The sequence below is a fragment of the Heterodontus francisci genome, chromosome 32, assembly GCF_036365525.1.
Source record: "Heterodontus francisci isolate sHetFra1 chromosome 32, sHetFra1.hap1, whole genome shotgun sequence".
NCBI classification, from domain to species: Eukaryota; Metazoa; Chordata; class Chondrichthyes; order Heterodontiformes; family Heterodontidae; genus Heterodontus; species Heterodontus francisci.
In genome coordinates, this window is record NC_090402.1 from 50787046 (window position 1) to 50804952 (window position 17907).

Here is a 17907-nt window from a genome sequence, read left to right on the forward strand (position 1 = left end):
TGACAGAAATCTTTGCATCCTCATTGGCTACAGGTGAGGTCCCAGAGGACTGGAGAATAGCCAATGTTGTGCCTTTGTTTAAGAAGGGTGGCAAGGATAATCCAGGAAATTATAGGCCGGTGAGCCTTACGTCAGTGGTAGGGAAATTATTAGAAAGGATTATTCGGGACAGGATTTACTCCCATTTGAAAACAAACGAACATATTAGCGAGAGACAGCATGGTTTTGTGAAGGGGAGGTCGTGTCTTACTAATTTGATTGAGTTTTTTGAGGAAGTGACAAAGATGATTGATGAAGGAAGGGCAGTGGATGTTATCTATATGGACTTCAGTAAAACCTTTGACAAGGTCCCGCATGGCAGACTGGTACGAAAGGTGAAGTCACACGGGATCAGAGGTGAGCTGGCAAGATGGATACAGAACTGGCTCGGTCATAGAAGACAGAGGGTATCAGTGGATGGGTGTTTTTCTGAATGGAGGGTTGTGACTAGTGGTGTTCTGCAGGGATCAGTGCTGGGACCTTTGCTGTTTGTAGTATATATAAATGATTTAGAGGAAAATGTAGCTGGTCTGATTAGTAAGTTTGCGGACGACACAAAGGTTGGTGGAGTTGCGGATAATGATGAGGATTGTCAGAGGATACAGCAGGATATAGATCGGTTGGAGACTTGGGCGGAGAAATGGCAGATGGAGTTTAATATGGACAAATGTGAGGTAATGCATTTTGTAAGGTCTAATGCAGGTTGGAGGTATACAGTAAATGGCAGAACCCTTAGGAGTATTGACAGGCAGAGAGATCTGGGCGTACAGGTCCACAGGTCACTGAAAGTGGCAACGCAGGTGGATAAGGTAGTCAAGAAGGCATACGGCATGCTTGCCTTCATCAGTCGGGGCATAGAGTATAAAAATTGGCAAGTCATGTTGCAGCTGTACAGAACCTTAGTTAGGCCACACTTAGAATATTGTGTGCAATTCTGGTCGTCACACTACCAGAAGGACATGGAGGCTTTGGAGAGGGTACAGAGGAGGTTTACCAGGATGTTGCCTGGTCTGGAGGGCATTAGCTATGAGGAGAGGTTGGAAAAACTCGGATTGTTTTCACTGGAACGACGGAGGTGGAGGGGCGACATGATAGAGGTTTACAAAGTTATGAGCGCATGGACAGAGTGTATAGTCAGAAACTTTTTCCCAGGGTGGAAGAGTCAGTTACTAGGGGACATAGGTTTAAGGTGCGAGGGGCAAAGTTTAGAGGGGATGTGCGAGGCAAGTTCTTTACACAGAGGGTGGTGAGTGCCTGGAACTTGCTGCCAGGGGAGGTGGTGGAAGCAGATACGATAGCGACGTTTAAGAGACATCTTGACAAATACATGAATAGGAAGGGAATAGAGGGATATGGGCCCTGGAAGTGCAGAAGGTGTTAGTTTAGGCAGGCATCAAGATCGGCGCAGGCTTGGAGGGCCGAATAGACTGTTCCTGTGCTGATCTGTTCTTTGTTCTTTGTCCTAAATGTCATGTACCTTTCAATATACAAGTCCCAATTTATGTCATCCTGCAGCCATGTTTCTGTAATGGTTATCAGATCGTACTTATTTATTTATATTTGTGCTATCAGTTCATCTGGTTTGTTTCGAATCCTATGTGCATTCAGATACAGAGCCTTTAGTTTTGGCCTTTTATTATTTTTGTAGAATCTAGCCTTGTCTGCTGATTTACTCCTGGATTTGTACTTATTGTCAGTTCCTGTCATGGTCTGTTTATCTTTTCCCATATTAATACTTTTCTCACTTGCTTTGTTTCTACTCTTTGATTTACCACATCTTCCCAAATTTGATCCCTTGTCCCCAGTATTGAGTTCAAAACCCTATTTACTTCCCTAGTTATGTGGCTCACTAGAACACCAGTCCCAGTATGGTTCAGGTTTTTCTTTAATTCATTGGTGGGATGTGGGCATTGCTGGCTGGGCCAGCATTTATTGCCCAGCCCTTAATAAGGTGGGGGTGAGCTGTCTTCTTGAACTGCTGCAGTCCTTGGTGCACCAACAGTACTGTTAGGAAGGGATTTCCAGGATTTTGACCCATAGTTCCAAGTCAGGATGGTGTGTGGCTTGCGGAGGAGCTTGCAGGTGCTGATGTTCCCATACATCTGCTGCCCTTGTCCTTCTAGGTGGTAGACGTTGCGGGTTTGGAAGGTGCTGTTGAAGGAGCCTTGGTGAGTTGCTGCAGTGCATCTTGTATATGGTACACACTGCTGCCACTGTGCATCAGTGATGGAGGGAGTGACTGTTGAAGGTTGTGGATGGGGTACCAATCAAGCAAGCTGCTTTTTCCTGCATGATCTCCAGCTTCTTGAGTGTTGTTGGAGCTGCACACATCCAGGCAAGTTTTTGTTTTTATTCATTCATGGGATGTGGGCGTCACTGGCCAGGCCAGCATTTATTGCCCATCCCTAATTGCCCTTGAGAAGGTGGTGGTGAGCTGTCTTCTTGAACCGCTGCAGTCCATGTTGGGTAGGCGCACCCACAGTGCTGTTAGGAAGGGAGTTCCAGGATTTTGACCCAGCAACAGTGAAGGAACAGCGATATAGTTCCAAGTCAGGATTGTGTGTGACTTGGAGGGGAACTTGCAGGTGGTGGTGTTCCCATGCATTTGCTGTCCTTCTAGTTGGTAGAGGTTGCGGGTTTGGAAGGTGCTCTCTGAGGAGGCTTGGTGAGTTGCTGCAGTGCATCTTGTAAATGGTATACACAGCTGCCACTGTGCGTCGCTGGTGGAGGGAGTGAATGTTTGTCGATGGGGTGCCAATCAAGCAGGCTGCTTTGTCCTGGATGGTGTCGAGTTTCTTGAGTGTTGTTGGAGCTGCACCTATCCAGGCAAGTGGAGAGTATTCCATCACACCCCTGACTTGCGCCTTATAGATGGTGGACAGGCTTTGGGGAGTCAGGGGAGGTGAGTTACTCGCCGCAGGATTCCCAGCCTCTGACCTGCTCTTGTAGCCACGGTATTTATAATGCTACTCCAATTCATTTTCTGGTCAATGGTAGCCCCGAGGATTTTGATAGTGGGGGAATTCAGCGATGGTAATGCCATTGAATGTCAAGGGGAGATGGCTAGATTCTCTCTTGTTGGAGATGGTCATTGCCTGGCACTTGTGTTGCGTGAATGTTACTTGCCAGTTACCAATCCAAGCCTGGATTTTGTCCAGATCTTCCTGCGTATGGGCATGGGCTACTTGAATATCTGAGGAGTCGTGAATGGTGCTGAACGTTGTGCAATCATTAGTGAACAATTCACATCCAACCTTATGATGGAGGCAAGGTCGTTGATGAAGCAGCTGAAGATGGTTGGGCCTCGGAATTCCTGCAGTGATGTCCTGGGGCTGAGTTGATTAACCTCCAACAACCACAACCATCTTCCTTTGTGCTAGGTATGACTCCAGCCAACGGATAGTTTTTGCCCTGATTCCCATTGACTCCAGTTTTGCTCGGGCTCCTCGATGCCATACTCAGTCAAATGCTTCCTTGATGCCAAGGGCAGTCACTATCACCTCATCTCTCGAGTTTAGTTCTTTTGGCAATGTTTGGACCAAGGCTGTAATGACTTCAAGAACTGAGTGGCCCTGGCGGAACCCAAACTGAGCGTCAGTGAGCAGGTTATTGCTGAGCAAGAGCCACTTGATAGCACTGTCGACAACACCTTCCATCACTTTGCTGATGATCAAGAGTGGACTGACAGAGTGGCAATTGGCCGGGTTGGATTTGTCCTGTTTTTTGTGCACAGGACATACCTGGGCAATTTTCCACATTGCTGGGTAGATGCCAGTATTGTAGCTGTACTGGAACAGCTTGGCTAGGGGCGCGGCAAGTTCTGGACCACAAGTCTTCAGTACTGTTGCTGGAATGATGTCAGGGCTCATAGCCTTTGTAGTATCCAGTGCCTTCAGTCGTTTCTTGATATCATGTGGAGTGAATCGGATTGGTTGAAGACTTGTATCCTTGATGCTGGGGACTGCAGAAGGAGGCCATGATGGATCCCCCCCACTCGGCACTTCTGGCTGAAGATGGTTGCAAATGCTTCAGCTTTGTCTTTTGCACAAATATGCTGAGTTTTCCATAATTGAGGATGGGGATGGGGATATTTCTGGAGCCTACTCCTGTCATTTGATTAAGGCTGCGTTTGCTGACAACGCTACCACTAGGTGGTGCTGCAGTGGCATATGCGCAAATGCAGCATGTGCCACTAAAACGGGACGAGGGCAAGCAAGCGAGCGGGCCGGGGACGGGGGGGAGCAGAGGGACCGGAAAGAGCAGAGCAGATGGAGAGAGCAGCAAGGGGCGGGGGAGTGGAGGGGCTGGAAAGAGCGGAACGGCCAGAGAGAGCAGCGAGGGGGGGAGAGGAGCGGCCGAAAGAGCGGGGCGGCCGGAGAGAGCAGTGACAGGGGGTGGGGGGAGCGGAGCTTGACGCATGGGTTAGCGTTGCATTGCTGTACGCTTAAAGCGCATGTGCAGAGGCCGACAGGCGCGTTACCCGAAGATACACACATCATGCGATGACGTCATGGGCACATGCGCTAACCAGTCCTGGCAAGTCAGAAAGCAGTGCACGTGCAGAGAGCAGGAGACTCTCTGCGCATGTGCGCACCTTGGCGCAGCCTGATGACGTCAGTGGCCAGCCGCATTGTCAGGAATCACTTTGTTTGATTAATTGTCCACCACCATTCACGCCTGCATGTGGCAGGTCTGCAGAGCTTAGATCTGATCCGTTGGTTGTGGGATCGCTTTGCCCTGTCTATTGCATGCTGCTTCTGCTGTTTGGCATGCAAGGAGCCCTGGGTTGTAGCTTCACCAGGCTGACACCTCATTTTTAGGTATGCCTGGTGCTGCTCCTAGCATGCCTTCCTTCACTCTTCATTGAACCAGGTTTGGTCCCCTGGCTTGATGGTAAGTGTAGAGTGGGGGATATGCCGGACTATGAGGATACAGATTATGGTAGAATACAATTCTGCTGATGCTGATGGCCTACGGTGCTTCATGGATGCCCAGTTTTGAGTTGCTAGATCTGCTCGAAATCTGTCTCATTTAGCACGGTGGTAGTGCCACACAACATGATGGTGTGTATCCTCAATGTGAAGGTGGGACTTCAACTCCACAAGGACTGTGCGGTGATCACTTCCGTGCGGTGAGCAATACTGTCCTGGACAGTTACATCCGCAACAGGTAGATTGGTGAGGATGAGGTCAAGTAGGTTTTTCCCTCTTGTTGGTTCCCTCACCAGCTGCCACAGACCTAGTCTAGCAGCTATGTCCTTTAGGACTCAGCTAGCTTGGCCAGTAGTGATGTTACCGAGCCACTCGGTGATGGACATTGAAGTCCCTCACCCAGAGTACATTTTTTGCCCTTGCTACCCTCAGTTATTCTTCCAACTGGTGTTCAACATGGAGAAGCACTGATTCATCAGCCGAAGGGGTGGAGGCGGTAGGTGGTAATCAGCAGGAGGTTTCCTTGCCCATTGTTTAACCTGATCCCATGAGACATCATGGAGTCCGGAGTTGATGTTGAGGACTCCCAGGGCAATTCCCTCCCGACTGTATAATACTGTGCCGCCACCTCTGGTGGGTCTGTCCTGCCGGTGGGACAGGATATACCCGGGGATGGTGATGGTGGCATCTGGGTCATTGTCTGTAAGGTATATTCCGTGAGTATGACTATGTTAGGCTGTTGCTTGACAAGTCTGTGGGACAGCTCTCCCAATTTTGGCACAAGCACCCAGATGTTAGTAAGGAGGACTTTGCGGGGTCAATAGGGCTGGGTTTGCTGTTGTCATTCCAGGTGTAGACTGTCCTAACGGTACAGCCTCCACTTTCCCCAGTATTGGTGCCAGTGCCCCTCAAACCGGAACTCACTTCTACCACACCAGTCTTTGAGCAATGGATTCATTTCTCTAATCTTATTTGCCCTATGCCAATTTGCATGTGGCTCTGGTAATAATCCAGAGATTGTTACCTTTGAAGTTCTGCTTCTTAATTTGGTGCCTATCTCCTCATACTGTCTATGCAGAACCTCTTTCCTTGTCCTGCCTATGTCGTTGGAAGATGGACCACGATGACTGGATCCTCCCCCTCGTATTGTAAGTTCCTCCCCAGCCCTGAGCAGATGTCCCAAGCCCTGGCACTAGGCAGGCAACACGGCCTTCTGGACTCTCACTCTTTGCTGCAGAGAGCAGTGTCAATCCCCCTCACTATACGGTTCCCTACTACCACTACTCTCCTTTTTGCTGTACCACGGTGCCACAGTCAGTCTTCTAATCCACACTACAGCGTTCACCCATGTGTGTACAAGCTGCATGAACCTCGAACTTGTTGCTCAGTTGCAAGGGCTGAGGCTCCTCCGCTCCCACCTTTTTGATCCCCTTACCTGCCTGACTCACAGTCACACCCTCTTGTCGCTGACCACTGACCAAAACAGATGTCCCTATCTGAAGGGGTGTGACTGCCTTCTGGAACAAAGTCTCCAGGTAACTTTCCCCCTCCCTGATGCATTACAGTGTCTGTAGCTCGACCTCCAGCTCATCTACTCTGAGCCAAATCTCCTCAAGCCACAGACATTTACTACAGACGTGGTTGCTATGAATTGCCATGGCATCCAAGAGCTCCCACATAGTGCAGCCACGACACATCATCTGTCCTGCCATTGTTATTGCTCTATTTAAATTACATTTATTTTTCTTAATTAATTTATAGTTCCCTACTTACCGAACTCCCTTCTTCACACTCTGTGCACTGCAGCAGCACTCAATGTAGACAAGTAGCACTGGGAGGCCCCTGAATTTATACCTGCTGAATACAATGATGATCCAGCTTAGCTGGAGCTCAGAAACCAGTTTAAGGTAACTGCCTAATTAACTAGCTGCTCTCTGGGAGTTTGTATACCCCTGTTTAAAACTGTAAGAAACTTAACTTGTCTCTTAACTTAAACAGTAATTTTAGTTAGTTGTTAAATGTAAACAAAACAAAAACTAGACTTTAGAGAGATTAATGCATCCCCCTTGTACACTAACTTTCCAATCACTGCCCATCCCCCTTGTACACTAACTCTCCAATCACTGCCCATCCCCCTTGTACACTAACTCTCCAATCTCTGCCCATCATCCTTGTACACTAACTTTCCAATCTCTGCCCATCATCCTTGTACACTAACTCTCCAATCTCTGCCCATCCCCCTTGTACACTAACTCTCCAATCTCTGCCCATGCTCCTTGTACACTAACTCTCCAATCACTGCCCATCCCCCTTGTACACTAACTCTCCAATCACTGCCCATCATCCTTGTACACTAACTCTCCAATCACTGTCCATCCCCCTTGTACACTAACTCTCCAATCACTGCCCATCCCCCTTGTACACTAACTCTCCAATCACTGCGCATCCCCCTTGTACACAAACTCTCCAATCACTGCCCATCCCCCTTGTACACTAACTCTCCAATCACTGCCCATCATCCTTGTACACTAACTCTCCAATCACTGCCCATCATCCTTGTACACTAACTCTCCAATCACTGCCCATCCCCCTTGTACACTAACTCTCCAATCACTGCCCATCATCCTTGTACACTAACTCTCCAATCACTGCCCATCATCCTTGTACACTAACTCTCCAATCACTGCCCATCCCCCTTGTACACTAACTCTCCAATCACTGCCCATCATCCTTGTACACTAACTCTCCAATCACTGCCCATCATCCTTGTACACTAACTCTCCAATCACTGCCCATCCCCCTTGTACACTAACTCTCCAATCACTGCCCATCATCCTTGTACACTAACTCTCCAATCACTGTCCATCCCCCTTGTACACTAACTCTCCAATCACTGCCCATCATCCTTGTACACTAACTCTCCAATCACTGCCCATCCCCCTTGTACACTAACTCTCCAATCACTGCGCATCCCCCTTGTACACAAACTCTCCAATCACTGCCCATCCCCCTTGTACACTAACTCTCCAATCACTGCCCATCATCCTTGTACACTAACTTTCCAATCTCTGCCCATCATCCTTGTACACTAACTCTCCAATCACTGCCCATCCCCCTTGTACACTAACTCTCCAATCACTGCCCATCATCCTTGTACACTAACTTTCCAATCTCTGCCCATCATCCTTGTACACTAACTCTCCAATCACTGCCCATCCCCCTTGTACACTAACTTTCCAATCTCTGCCCATCATCCTTGCTCTGCCCATCATCCTTGTACACTAACTCTCCAATATCTGCCCATTTCCCTTGTACACAAACTCTCCAATCACTGCCCATCATCCTTGTACACTAACTTTCCAATCTCTGCCCATCATCCTTGTACACAAACTCTCCAATCACTGCCCATCCCCCTTGTACACTAACTCTCCAATCACTGCCCATTTCCCTTGTACACTAACTCTCCAATCACTGCCCATCTCCCTTGTACCTTCACTCTCCCATTGAAACATCCCCTGGCACCCTAACTCTTCCCTTATAATATTCAGCTGAATTTTAAACTTCTCTGATGTTCATGTTTCTACCAACATTCTTAGATTATTCCAAACATTTCCCACTCTTTGATTAAAGATTTTCTTCTTAGTAAAACTATTTGTCCCTAATTTAAATCTTCTGGTTGTTGTAATAACCCATCCTTTTCACCACTGTTCTCAGGGAAGTGAACCTGTCACCCAATCCCATTCAGACTTTTGTGTGATTCCAGTCCCTGACTACATGCTTGACTTGTAATGATCTCAGGGCATCTAGTGATGGGCCACAAATTGCAACTTGCCAGTCACTCACATCTCATGAATAAATAAGAAAAATTCTTCTGAAAAATAAACTTTAAATCATGATGGTGTTTGGCATTCTTGATATAACTGTTTATCTACTGTTTAGGTTTGGATGAGATACTTCTCAAGATTGGGAATCTGCTATGTGATGCTGCATTTCATGATCTCTGCATTCAGTTGGTCAGCTCCGCCATACACCTTTGTCAGTCAACAATGAGTGAGTCAATCAGAATGCAGTTCCACCTGATCCATGCCAATTGTTATTCAGCAGCAAATGACAAGGGCATGACCAGAACAGCTTATGAAAACTGCCTGAAGCTGGCATTGAGGTTGAAGAGCACTGAAGAACAAATCAAGGTACAAACCACTGAGTTCTGATGAAAGGTCACAGACCTGAAACCTTAGCCATGTTTCTCTCTCCACAGATGTTGCCAGACCTGCTGAGTATTTCCAGTGTTTTCTGTTTTTATGACAAACCAGGACTGCTTGTCTCTAATTTTCCTATTTTAAAGTTCCACAAGCACCAGCAGCTTTCCAGGCCTCTTTCAAAGTGGCTACGCTCACTTCAGAGGGCCTTATAGTCAATTCTATTCTATAGTCAGATCTATTCTGGGCATGTTACTGTCTCCAGAATTGGAAGATTTATAATCCTACCAATAGGAAGGATGTTTCTTGTGATGTGGTTAGACATTTTTAAAATTACACCTCACTCAGTCTAACAGCTCAATATTACACTTACCCAGTCTAAAAACTCCATATTACACTCACCCAGTCTAACAGCTCCATATTGCACTTCACTCAGTCTAACAGCTCAATATTACACCTTATCCAGTCTAACAGCTCCATATTACACTCACCCAATATAACAGCTCCAGATTTCTCCCTGTGTCTGCGTGGGTTTTCTCCAGGTGCTCCGGTTTCCTCCCACAAGCCAAAAGACTTGCAGGTTTATAGGTAAATTGGCCATTATAAATTGTCACTAGTATAGGTAGGTGGTAGGGAAATATAGGGACAGGTGGGATGTTTGGTAGGAATATGGGATTAGTGTAGGATTAGTATGAATGGGTGGTTGATGTTCGGCACAGACACGGTGGGCCGAAGGGCCTGTTTCAGTGCTGTATCTCTAATCTAATCTAATCTAATCTAATTACACCTCACTCAATCTAACAGCTCCATATTTCACCTCACTCAGTCTAACAGCTCAATATTACACCTTATCCAGTCTAACAGCTCAATATTACACCTTATCCAGTCTAACAGCTCCATATTACACCTCACCCATTTTAACAGCTCCATATTACACCTCACCCATTTTAACAGCTCCATATTACACCTCACCCATTTTAACAGCTCCATATTACACCTCACCCATTTTAACAGCTCCATATTGCACCTCACTCAATCTAACAGCTCCATATTACACCTCACTCAGTCTAACAGCTCAATATTACACCTTATCCAGTCTAACAGCTCCATATTACACCTCACTCAGTCTAACAGCTCAATATTACACCTTATCCAGTCTAACAGCTCCATATTACACCTCACCCATTTTAACAGCTCCATATTGCACCTCACCAGTCTAACGACAGCTCATTATGTTACTCCAGTTGCTTTACAACAGTGAATTGTACCTCATTTTTTCCTGAGTGCTACCTTTCTGTGTTAAAATCTATCCTTGCTTATTGTGATAATTTTTGGAGAGTTGTGTGCGCTGTTATGTGAGTTGTTGTTGCAGTGCTGTGCAGGTCTGGCTGAAGGACATATGATAGCTGGCCACCCTGAAGAAGCCATTCGTTACTACCTTGAACTCCTAGCAATTCTGGAGCACTGTGAACAGGAACCCCGATACCAACACTCCAGATACGAGAGGCAGTCTTTATCCATCAGGTACCTCACTGAGCTCAATATACAGAATCAAAGAACATAGATATTTAGAAATGGATAGAATTACTATTGTACAAATCTTTCAAAGCGTTTTTGTCAGTTACTCTGTGGGTTAATTTTACAATTATGCAGTGACTGGGTGAAGCTCTGTTAGCAGTGCTTATGGGAAATTTGGGGTCCGTTGCCGAAGAGCTTTATGCCAAATGTTGCACATTAACTCAATATGCAGCAGTCCCATTAATGGCGTAATCCTATCAATGCATTGTGCAGTGTTCTCGTTAACACAGTGTTCAGTGATCCTGTTACTGCAATGTGTGGCGTTTCAGATAACGATATGTGCCATGGTTTTGCTACCGCAGTGTGCAGCATTCCTAATAACGCAGTGTTCTTCTTCTTTTGGGCCTCCTTATCTCGAGAGACAATGGATACGCGCCTGGAGGTGGTCAGTGCTTTCCTATTAATGCAGTCATAGAGTCATAGAATTATACAGCACAGAAACAGGCCCATCGTGTCCGTGCCGGCCGTCAAGCACCTACCTATTCTAATCCCATTTTCAGCACTTGGCCCGTAGCCTTGTATGCTATGGCATTTCAAGTGCTCATCTAAATAGCTATTAAATGTTGTGAGGGTTCCTGCCTCTATCACCCCTTCAGGCAGTGTGTTCCAGATTCCAACCACCATCTGGCTGAAAAAAAAATTTCCTCAAATCTTCTCTAAACCTCCTGCCCATTACCTTAAATCTATGCCCCTGGTTATTGACCCCTCCACTCAGGGAAAAAGTTTCTTCCTATCTACCCTATCTATGCCCCTCATAATTTTGTATACCTCAATCAGGTCCCCCCTCAGCCTTCTCTGCTCTAAGGAAAACAACCATAGCCTATCCAGATTCTCTTCATAGCTGAAATGCTCCAGCCCAGACAACATCCTGGTGAATCTCCTCTGCACCCTATCCAGTGCAATCACATCCTTTCTATAGTGTAGCGACCAGAACTTATATTCTATGCCTCGGCTAATAAAGGCAAGTATCCCATGTACATTAGGGACATTTGAGCGACTCTTGGATAGGTACATGGATGATAGTAGAATGAAGGGTATGTAGGTAGTTTGATCTTAGAGTAGGTTAAAGGTTCGGGAAGGGCCTGTACTGTGCTGTACTGTTCTATGTTCTATACCTTCCGAACCACCTTATCTACTACCTGTGCTGCTGCCTTCAGTGATCTATGGACAAGTACACCAAGGTCCCTCTGACCCTCTGCATTTCCTACGGTCCTACCATCCACTGTATATTCCCTTGCCTTGTTAGTCCTCCCAAATTGCATCACCTCGCACTTCTCAGGATTAAATTCCATTTGCCACTGATCTGCCCATCTTACCAGCCCATCTATATCGTCCTGCAACCTGCGGCTTTCCTCCTCACTATCTACGACACCACCAATTTTCGAATCATCTGTGAACTTACTTAACATACCTCCTATATTCATATCTAAATCATTAATATACACTGCAAACATCAAGGATCCCAGCACCGATCCCTGTGGTACACCACTGGACACAGGCTACCAATCGCAAAAACAACCTTCGACCATCACCCTCTGCCTCCTGCCACTAAGCCAACCTTGGATCCAATTTACCAAATTGCCCTGGATCCCATGGGCTCTTACATTCTTGATCAATCTCCCATGTGGGACCTTATCAAAAGCCTTACTGAAGTCCATGTAGACCACATCAACTGCTTTGCCCTCATCCACACACCTAGTCACCTCCTTGAAAAATTCAATCAAATTTGTTAAGACATGATCTCCCCCTGACAAAGCCTTGCTGAGTATCCTTGATTAATCCCTGTTTCTTCAAGTGGAGATTAATCCTGTCCCTCAGAGTTTTTTCCAATAGTTTCCCTACCACTGATGTTAGTGTGCAGTGGTCCTGTTAACAGTGTGCCACGATCCGGTTGATGCAGTGTGCCACGATCCGGTTGATGCAGTGTGCCACGATCCGGTTGATGCAGTGTGCCACGATCCGGTTGATGCAGTGTGCCACGATCCGGTTGATGCAGTGTGCCACGATCCGGTTGATGCAGTGTGCCACGATCCGGTTGATGCAGTGTGCCACGATCCGGTTGATGCAGTGTGCCACGATCCGGTTGATGCAGTGTGCCACGATCCGGTTGATGCAGTGTGCCACGATCCGGTTGATGCAGTGTGCCACGATCCGGTTGATGCAGTGTGCCACGATCCGGTTGATGCAGTGTGCCACGATCCGGTTGATGCAGTGTGCCACGATCCGGTTGATGCAGTGTGCCACGATCCGGTTGATGCAGTGTGCCACGATCCGGTTGATGCAGTGTGCCACGATCCGGTTGATGCAGTGTGCCACGATCCGGTTGATGCAGTGTGCCACGATCCGGTTGATGCAGTGTGCCACGATCCGGTTGATGCAGTGTGCCACGATCCGGTTGATGCAGTGTGCCACGATCCGGTTGATGCAGTGTGCCACGATCCGGTTGATGCAGTGTGCCACGATCCGGTTGATGCAGTGTGCCACGATCCGGTTGATGCAGTGTGCCACGATCCGGTTGATGCAGTGTGCCACGATCCGGTTGATGCAGTGTGCCACGATCCGGTTGATGCAGTGTGCCACGATCCGGTTGATGCAGTGTGCCACGATCCGGTTGATGCAGTGTGCCACGATCCGGTTGATGCAGTGTGCCACGATCCGGTTGATGCAGTGTGCCACGATCCGGTTGATGCAGTGTGCCACGATCCGGTTGATGCAGTGTGCCACGATCCGGTTGATGCAGTGTGCCACGATCCGGTTGATGCAGTGTGCCACGATCCGGTTGATGCAGTGTGCCACGATCCGGTTGATGCAGTGTGCCACGATCCGGTTGATGCAGTGTGCCACGATCCGGTTGATGCAGTGTGCCACGATCCGGTTGATGCAGTGTGCCACGATCCGGTTGATGCAGTGTGCCACGATCCGGTTGATGCAGTGTGCCACGATCCGGTTGATGCAGTGTGCCACGATCCGGTTGATGCAGTGTGCCACGATCCGGTTGATGCAGTGTGCCACGATCCGGTTGATGCAGTGTGCCACGATCCGGTTGATGCAGTGTGCCACGATCCGGTTGATGCAGTGTGCCACGATCCGGTTGATGCAGTGTGCCACGATCCGGTTGATGCAGTGTGCCACGATCCGGTTGATGCAGTGTGCCACGATCCGGTTGATGCAGTGTGCCACGATCCGGTTGATGCAGTGTGCCACGATCCGGTTGATGCAGTGTGCCACGATCCGGTTGATGCAGTGTGCCACGATCCGGTTGATGCAGTGTGCCACGATCCGGTTGATGCAGTGTGCCACGATCCGGTTGATGCAGTGTGCCACGATCCGGTTGATGCAGTGTGCCACGATCCGGTTGATGCAGTGTGCCACGATCCGGTTGATGCAGTGTGCCACGATCCGGTTGATGCAGTGTGCCACGATCCGGTTGATGCAGTGTGCCACGATCCGGTTGATGCAGTGTGCCACGATCCGGTTGATGCAGTGTGCCACGATCCGGTTGATGCAGTGTGCCACGATCCGGTTGATGCAGTGTGCCACGATCCGGTTGATGCAGTGTGCCACGATCCGGTTGATGCAGTGTGCCACGATCCGGTTGATGCAGTGTGCCACGATCCGGTTGATGCAGTGTGCCACGATCCGGTTGATGCAGTGTGCCACGATCCGGTTGATGCAGTGTGCCACGATCCGGTTGATGCAGTGTGCCACGATCCGGTTGATGCAGTGTGCCACGATCCGGTTGATGCAGTGTGCCACGATCCGGTTGATGCAGTGTGCCACGATCCGGTTGATGCAGTGTGCCACGATCCGGTTGATGCAGTGTGCCACGATCCGGTTGATGCAGTGTGCCACGATCCGGTTGATGCAGTGTGCCACGATCCGGTTGATGCAGTGTGCCACGATCCGGTTGATGCAGCGTGCGGGGTTCCTGTTAATGCAGCGTGCGGGGTTCCTGTTAATGCAGCGTGCGGGGTTCCTGTTAATGCAGCGTGCGGGGTTCCTGTTAATGCAGCGTGCGGGGTTCCTGTTAATGCAGCGTGCGGGGTTCCTGTTAGCGCAGCGTGCGGGGTTCCTGTTAGCGCAGCGTGCGGGGTTCCTGTTAGCGCAGCGTGCGGGGTTCCTGTTAGCGCAGCGTGCGGGGTTCCTGTTAGCGCAGCGTGCGGGGTTCCTGTTAGCGCAGCGCGCGGGGTTCCTGTTAGCGCAGCGCGCGGGGTTCCTGTTAACGCAGCGCGCGGGGTTCCTGTTAACGCAGCGCGCGGGGTTCCTGTTAACGCAGCGCGCGGGGTTCCTGTTAACGCAGCGCGCGGGGTTCCTGTTAACGCAGCGCGCGGGGTTCCTGTTAACGCAGCGCGCGGGGTTCCTGTTAACGCAGCGCGCGGGGTTCCTGTTATCGCAGCGCGCGGGGTTCCTGTTATCGCAGCGCGCGGGGTTCCTGTTAATGCAGCCTGCAGAATTCCTGTTAATGCAGCCTGCAGAATTCCTGTTAACATGGTGTGAGGCATTCCTGATAAGGCAATGTGCCATGGTCTTGATAATGCAGCACGCAGCGTTCCTGTAACGCCATGCGCGGCATTCCCGTTAATGCTGTGTGCCATGGTCTTGTTAACGCAGTATGCAGCACTCCCGTTAATGCCATGGTCTTGTTAATGCTGCATGTGGTGTTCTCAGTAATGCAAAGTGCAGCATTCTTGTTAATGCAGTGTGCAGTGATCTCGTCAACACAGTGTGCTGTACTCTTGTTAATGCAGTGTGCTGTATCCTGTTAATGTAATGTGTGGCTTTCCCGTTAACACAGTGTTTGTGTGCGGTTAATGAGTGTGCAGTGCTCCCGTTAACACAGTGTGTGGCATTATCGTGAACACAGTAACAGGTCCATAGGATACAAGTTTAAACCAGTGATAAATAAATTTATGACACACGGGGGAACCTCTTTAAGCAAAGTGGCAGAAATTTTCAAAATAATCTGCCTCGGGTAGTGGTGAAAAACAAAAGAAATATTCAAACTACAACTTTTTAATCACAAGGAGAAAGTTAGGATGTCGGGGGATGGGCTTTGATGGGAGAGTTAGGGTGTCGGGGGATGGGCTGTGATGGGAGAGTTAGGATGTCGGGGGATGGGCTGTGATGGGAGAGTTAGGATGTCGGGGGATGGGCTTTGATGGGAGAGTTAGGGTGTCGGGGGATGGGCTGTGATGGGAGAGTTAGGCTGTCGGGGGATGGGCTGTGATGGGAGAGTTAGGATGTCGGGGGATGGGCTTTGATGGGAGAGTTTGGGTGTCGGGGGATGGGCTGTGATGGGAGAGTTAGGATGTCGGGGGATGGGCTGTGATGGGAGAGTTAGGATGTCGGGGGATGGGCTTTGATGGGAGAGTTAGGCTGTCGGGGGATGGGCTGTGATGGGAGAGTTAGGCTGTCGGGGGATGGGCTGTGATGGGAGAGTTAGGCTGTCGGGGGATGGGTGGAAGAAAGATGGCTGAAAGAGCGTAGTAAGTACAGCAACTCACTGACCGCCACGACATGCTTGGATTCTTCAGCGCCGTCAAGACCGTTTACGGCCCAGGTACCCACCCCCCTGAGAGCAAAGAATGGAGTGGTGCTGATCAAGGACAGAGAGGCAGTCAGCACTCGTTGGAAGGAGCACTTCGAAGATCTTCTCAATCGCGACTCAGTCCTTGATATGAGTGCACTCAACCACATTCCACAGCCTGCTACCCGCCACAACCCCAGCCTGACATGAGATCAAAAAGGCCATCCGACAGCTAAAAAAACAATAAGGCCGCTGACATATACGGTATTTCCGCCGACATTCTAAAATACGATGGAGAGGCATTCTTGAAACACATACATGGTCTCATCTTCCTCATCTGGAAGGAGGAGAGCGTGCCGGGATCTCCGAGACACCGTAACTGTGACCATCTTCAAAAAGGCAACAAGACTGACTGTGGTAACTACAGAGGAGTATCCCTGCTGTCCACTACAGGGAAGATCATCGCAAGAGTCCTTCTCAACCGCCTCCTCCCTGTGGCTGAAGAGCTCCTACTGGAATCACACTGTGGATTCTATCCATGAAGAGGCACAGTGGACATGATCTTCACAGCAAGACAACTCCAAGAACAAATGTAGGGAGCAGCAGCAACCTTTATACATGGCTGCCTTTAACCTCACTAAGGCCTTCGACTCTATCAACTGGGAGGGATTATAGAACATCCTCCTCAAATTTGGCTGCCCGGAGAAATTCGTCACCATCCTCTGCCTGTTGCACAACGACAAACAAGCTGTCGTCCTTGTCAGTGGATCAGCCACTGACCCAATCCAAGTGCAAACTGGGGTCAAGCAAGGCTGTGTCATCGCACCAACATTCTTTTCCATCTTCCTCGCCGCCAACTCTTCACCTCATCTCCATGAAGCTCCCTGCCGGATTAGATCTAATCTACAGGCTGAGTGGGAAACTATTTAACCTACGTCATCTCCAGTCCAGAACCAAGGCCACTCCAGTCTCTGTCACCGTGTTGCAGTATGCTGACATTGCTTGCGTATGCGCAACTCAGAGGCCAAGCTTCAAATCCTCGTTGATGCATTCACGAAGGTGTATGAAATAATGGGCCTTGAGCTAAACATCCGGAAGACAAAGGTCCTCTACCAGCTTGGTCCCGCAGCGCAGCACTGCTCCCTGACTATCAAGATCTACGGCAAACCACTGAACAACGTTTTTCACTTCCCATACCTCGGGAGCCTCCTCTCAGCAAGGGCAGACATTGATGATGAATCTCAGCATCGCCTCAGGTGTGCCAGAGCAGCCTTCCATCATCTGAGAAAAAGAGTGTTTGATGACAAGGACCTCAAACCTGGCACCAAGCTAATGGTCTACATGCCCTCCTGTATGCATCGGAGACATGGACACTGTACAGCAGACATCTCAAAGCCTTGGTGCCTCCGCAAGATCCAGCAAATTCAGTGGCAGGACAGGCGCTCCAATATCAGTGTCCTCTCTGAGGCCCACCTCCCCAGTATTGAAGCATTGGTCATGGCTAGTCAGTTACACTGGGCAGGCCGCATCATCCGCATGTCTGACACAAGACTCCCAAAACAAGCTTTCTGCTCTGAGCTCCGTCACAGCAAGGCTACCAGGAGGGCAGAGGAAACACTACAAGGATGTCCTT

General features: G+C 49.0%; 1 protein-coding gene across 4 annotated transcripts in view; it reads left to right on the forward strand.

Moving 5' to 3' along the window:
• LOC137347803 (tetratricopeptide repeat protein 28-like) overlaps positions 1-17907 on the forward strand; it is a 492214-nt gene that overhangs the window by 29488 nt on the left and 444819 nt on the right. For all 4 annotated transcript variants that reach the window (XM_068012797.1, XM_068012799.1, XM_068012800.1 and 1 more), the window contains exons 5-6: positions 8910-9160; positions 10542-10693. In XM_068012797.1, the coding sequence (XP_067868898.1) occupies positions 8910-9160; positions 10542-10693 (403 nt within the window). The remainder of the gene's footprint in view (positions 1-8909; positions 9161-10541; positions 10694-17907) is intronic.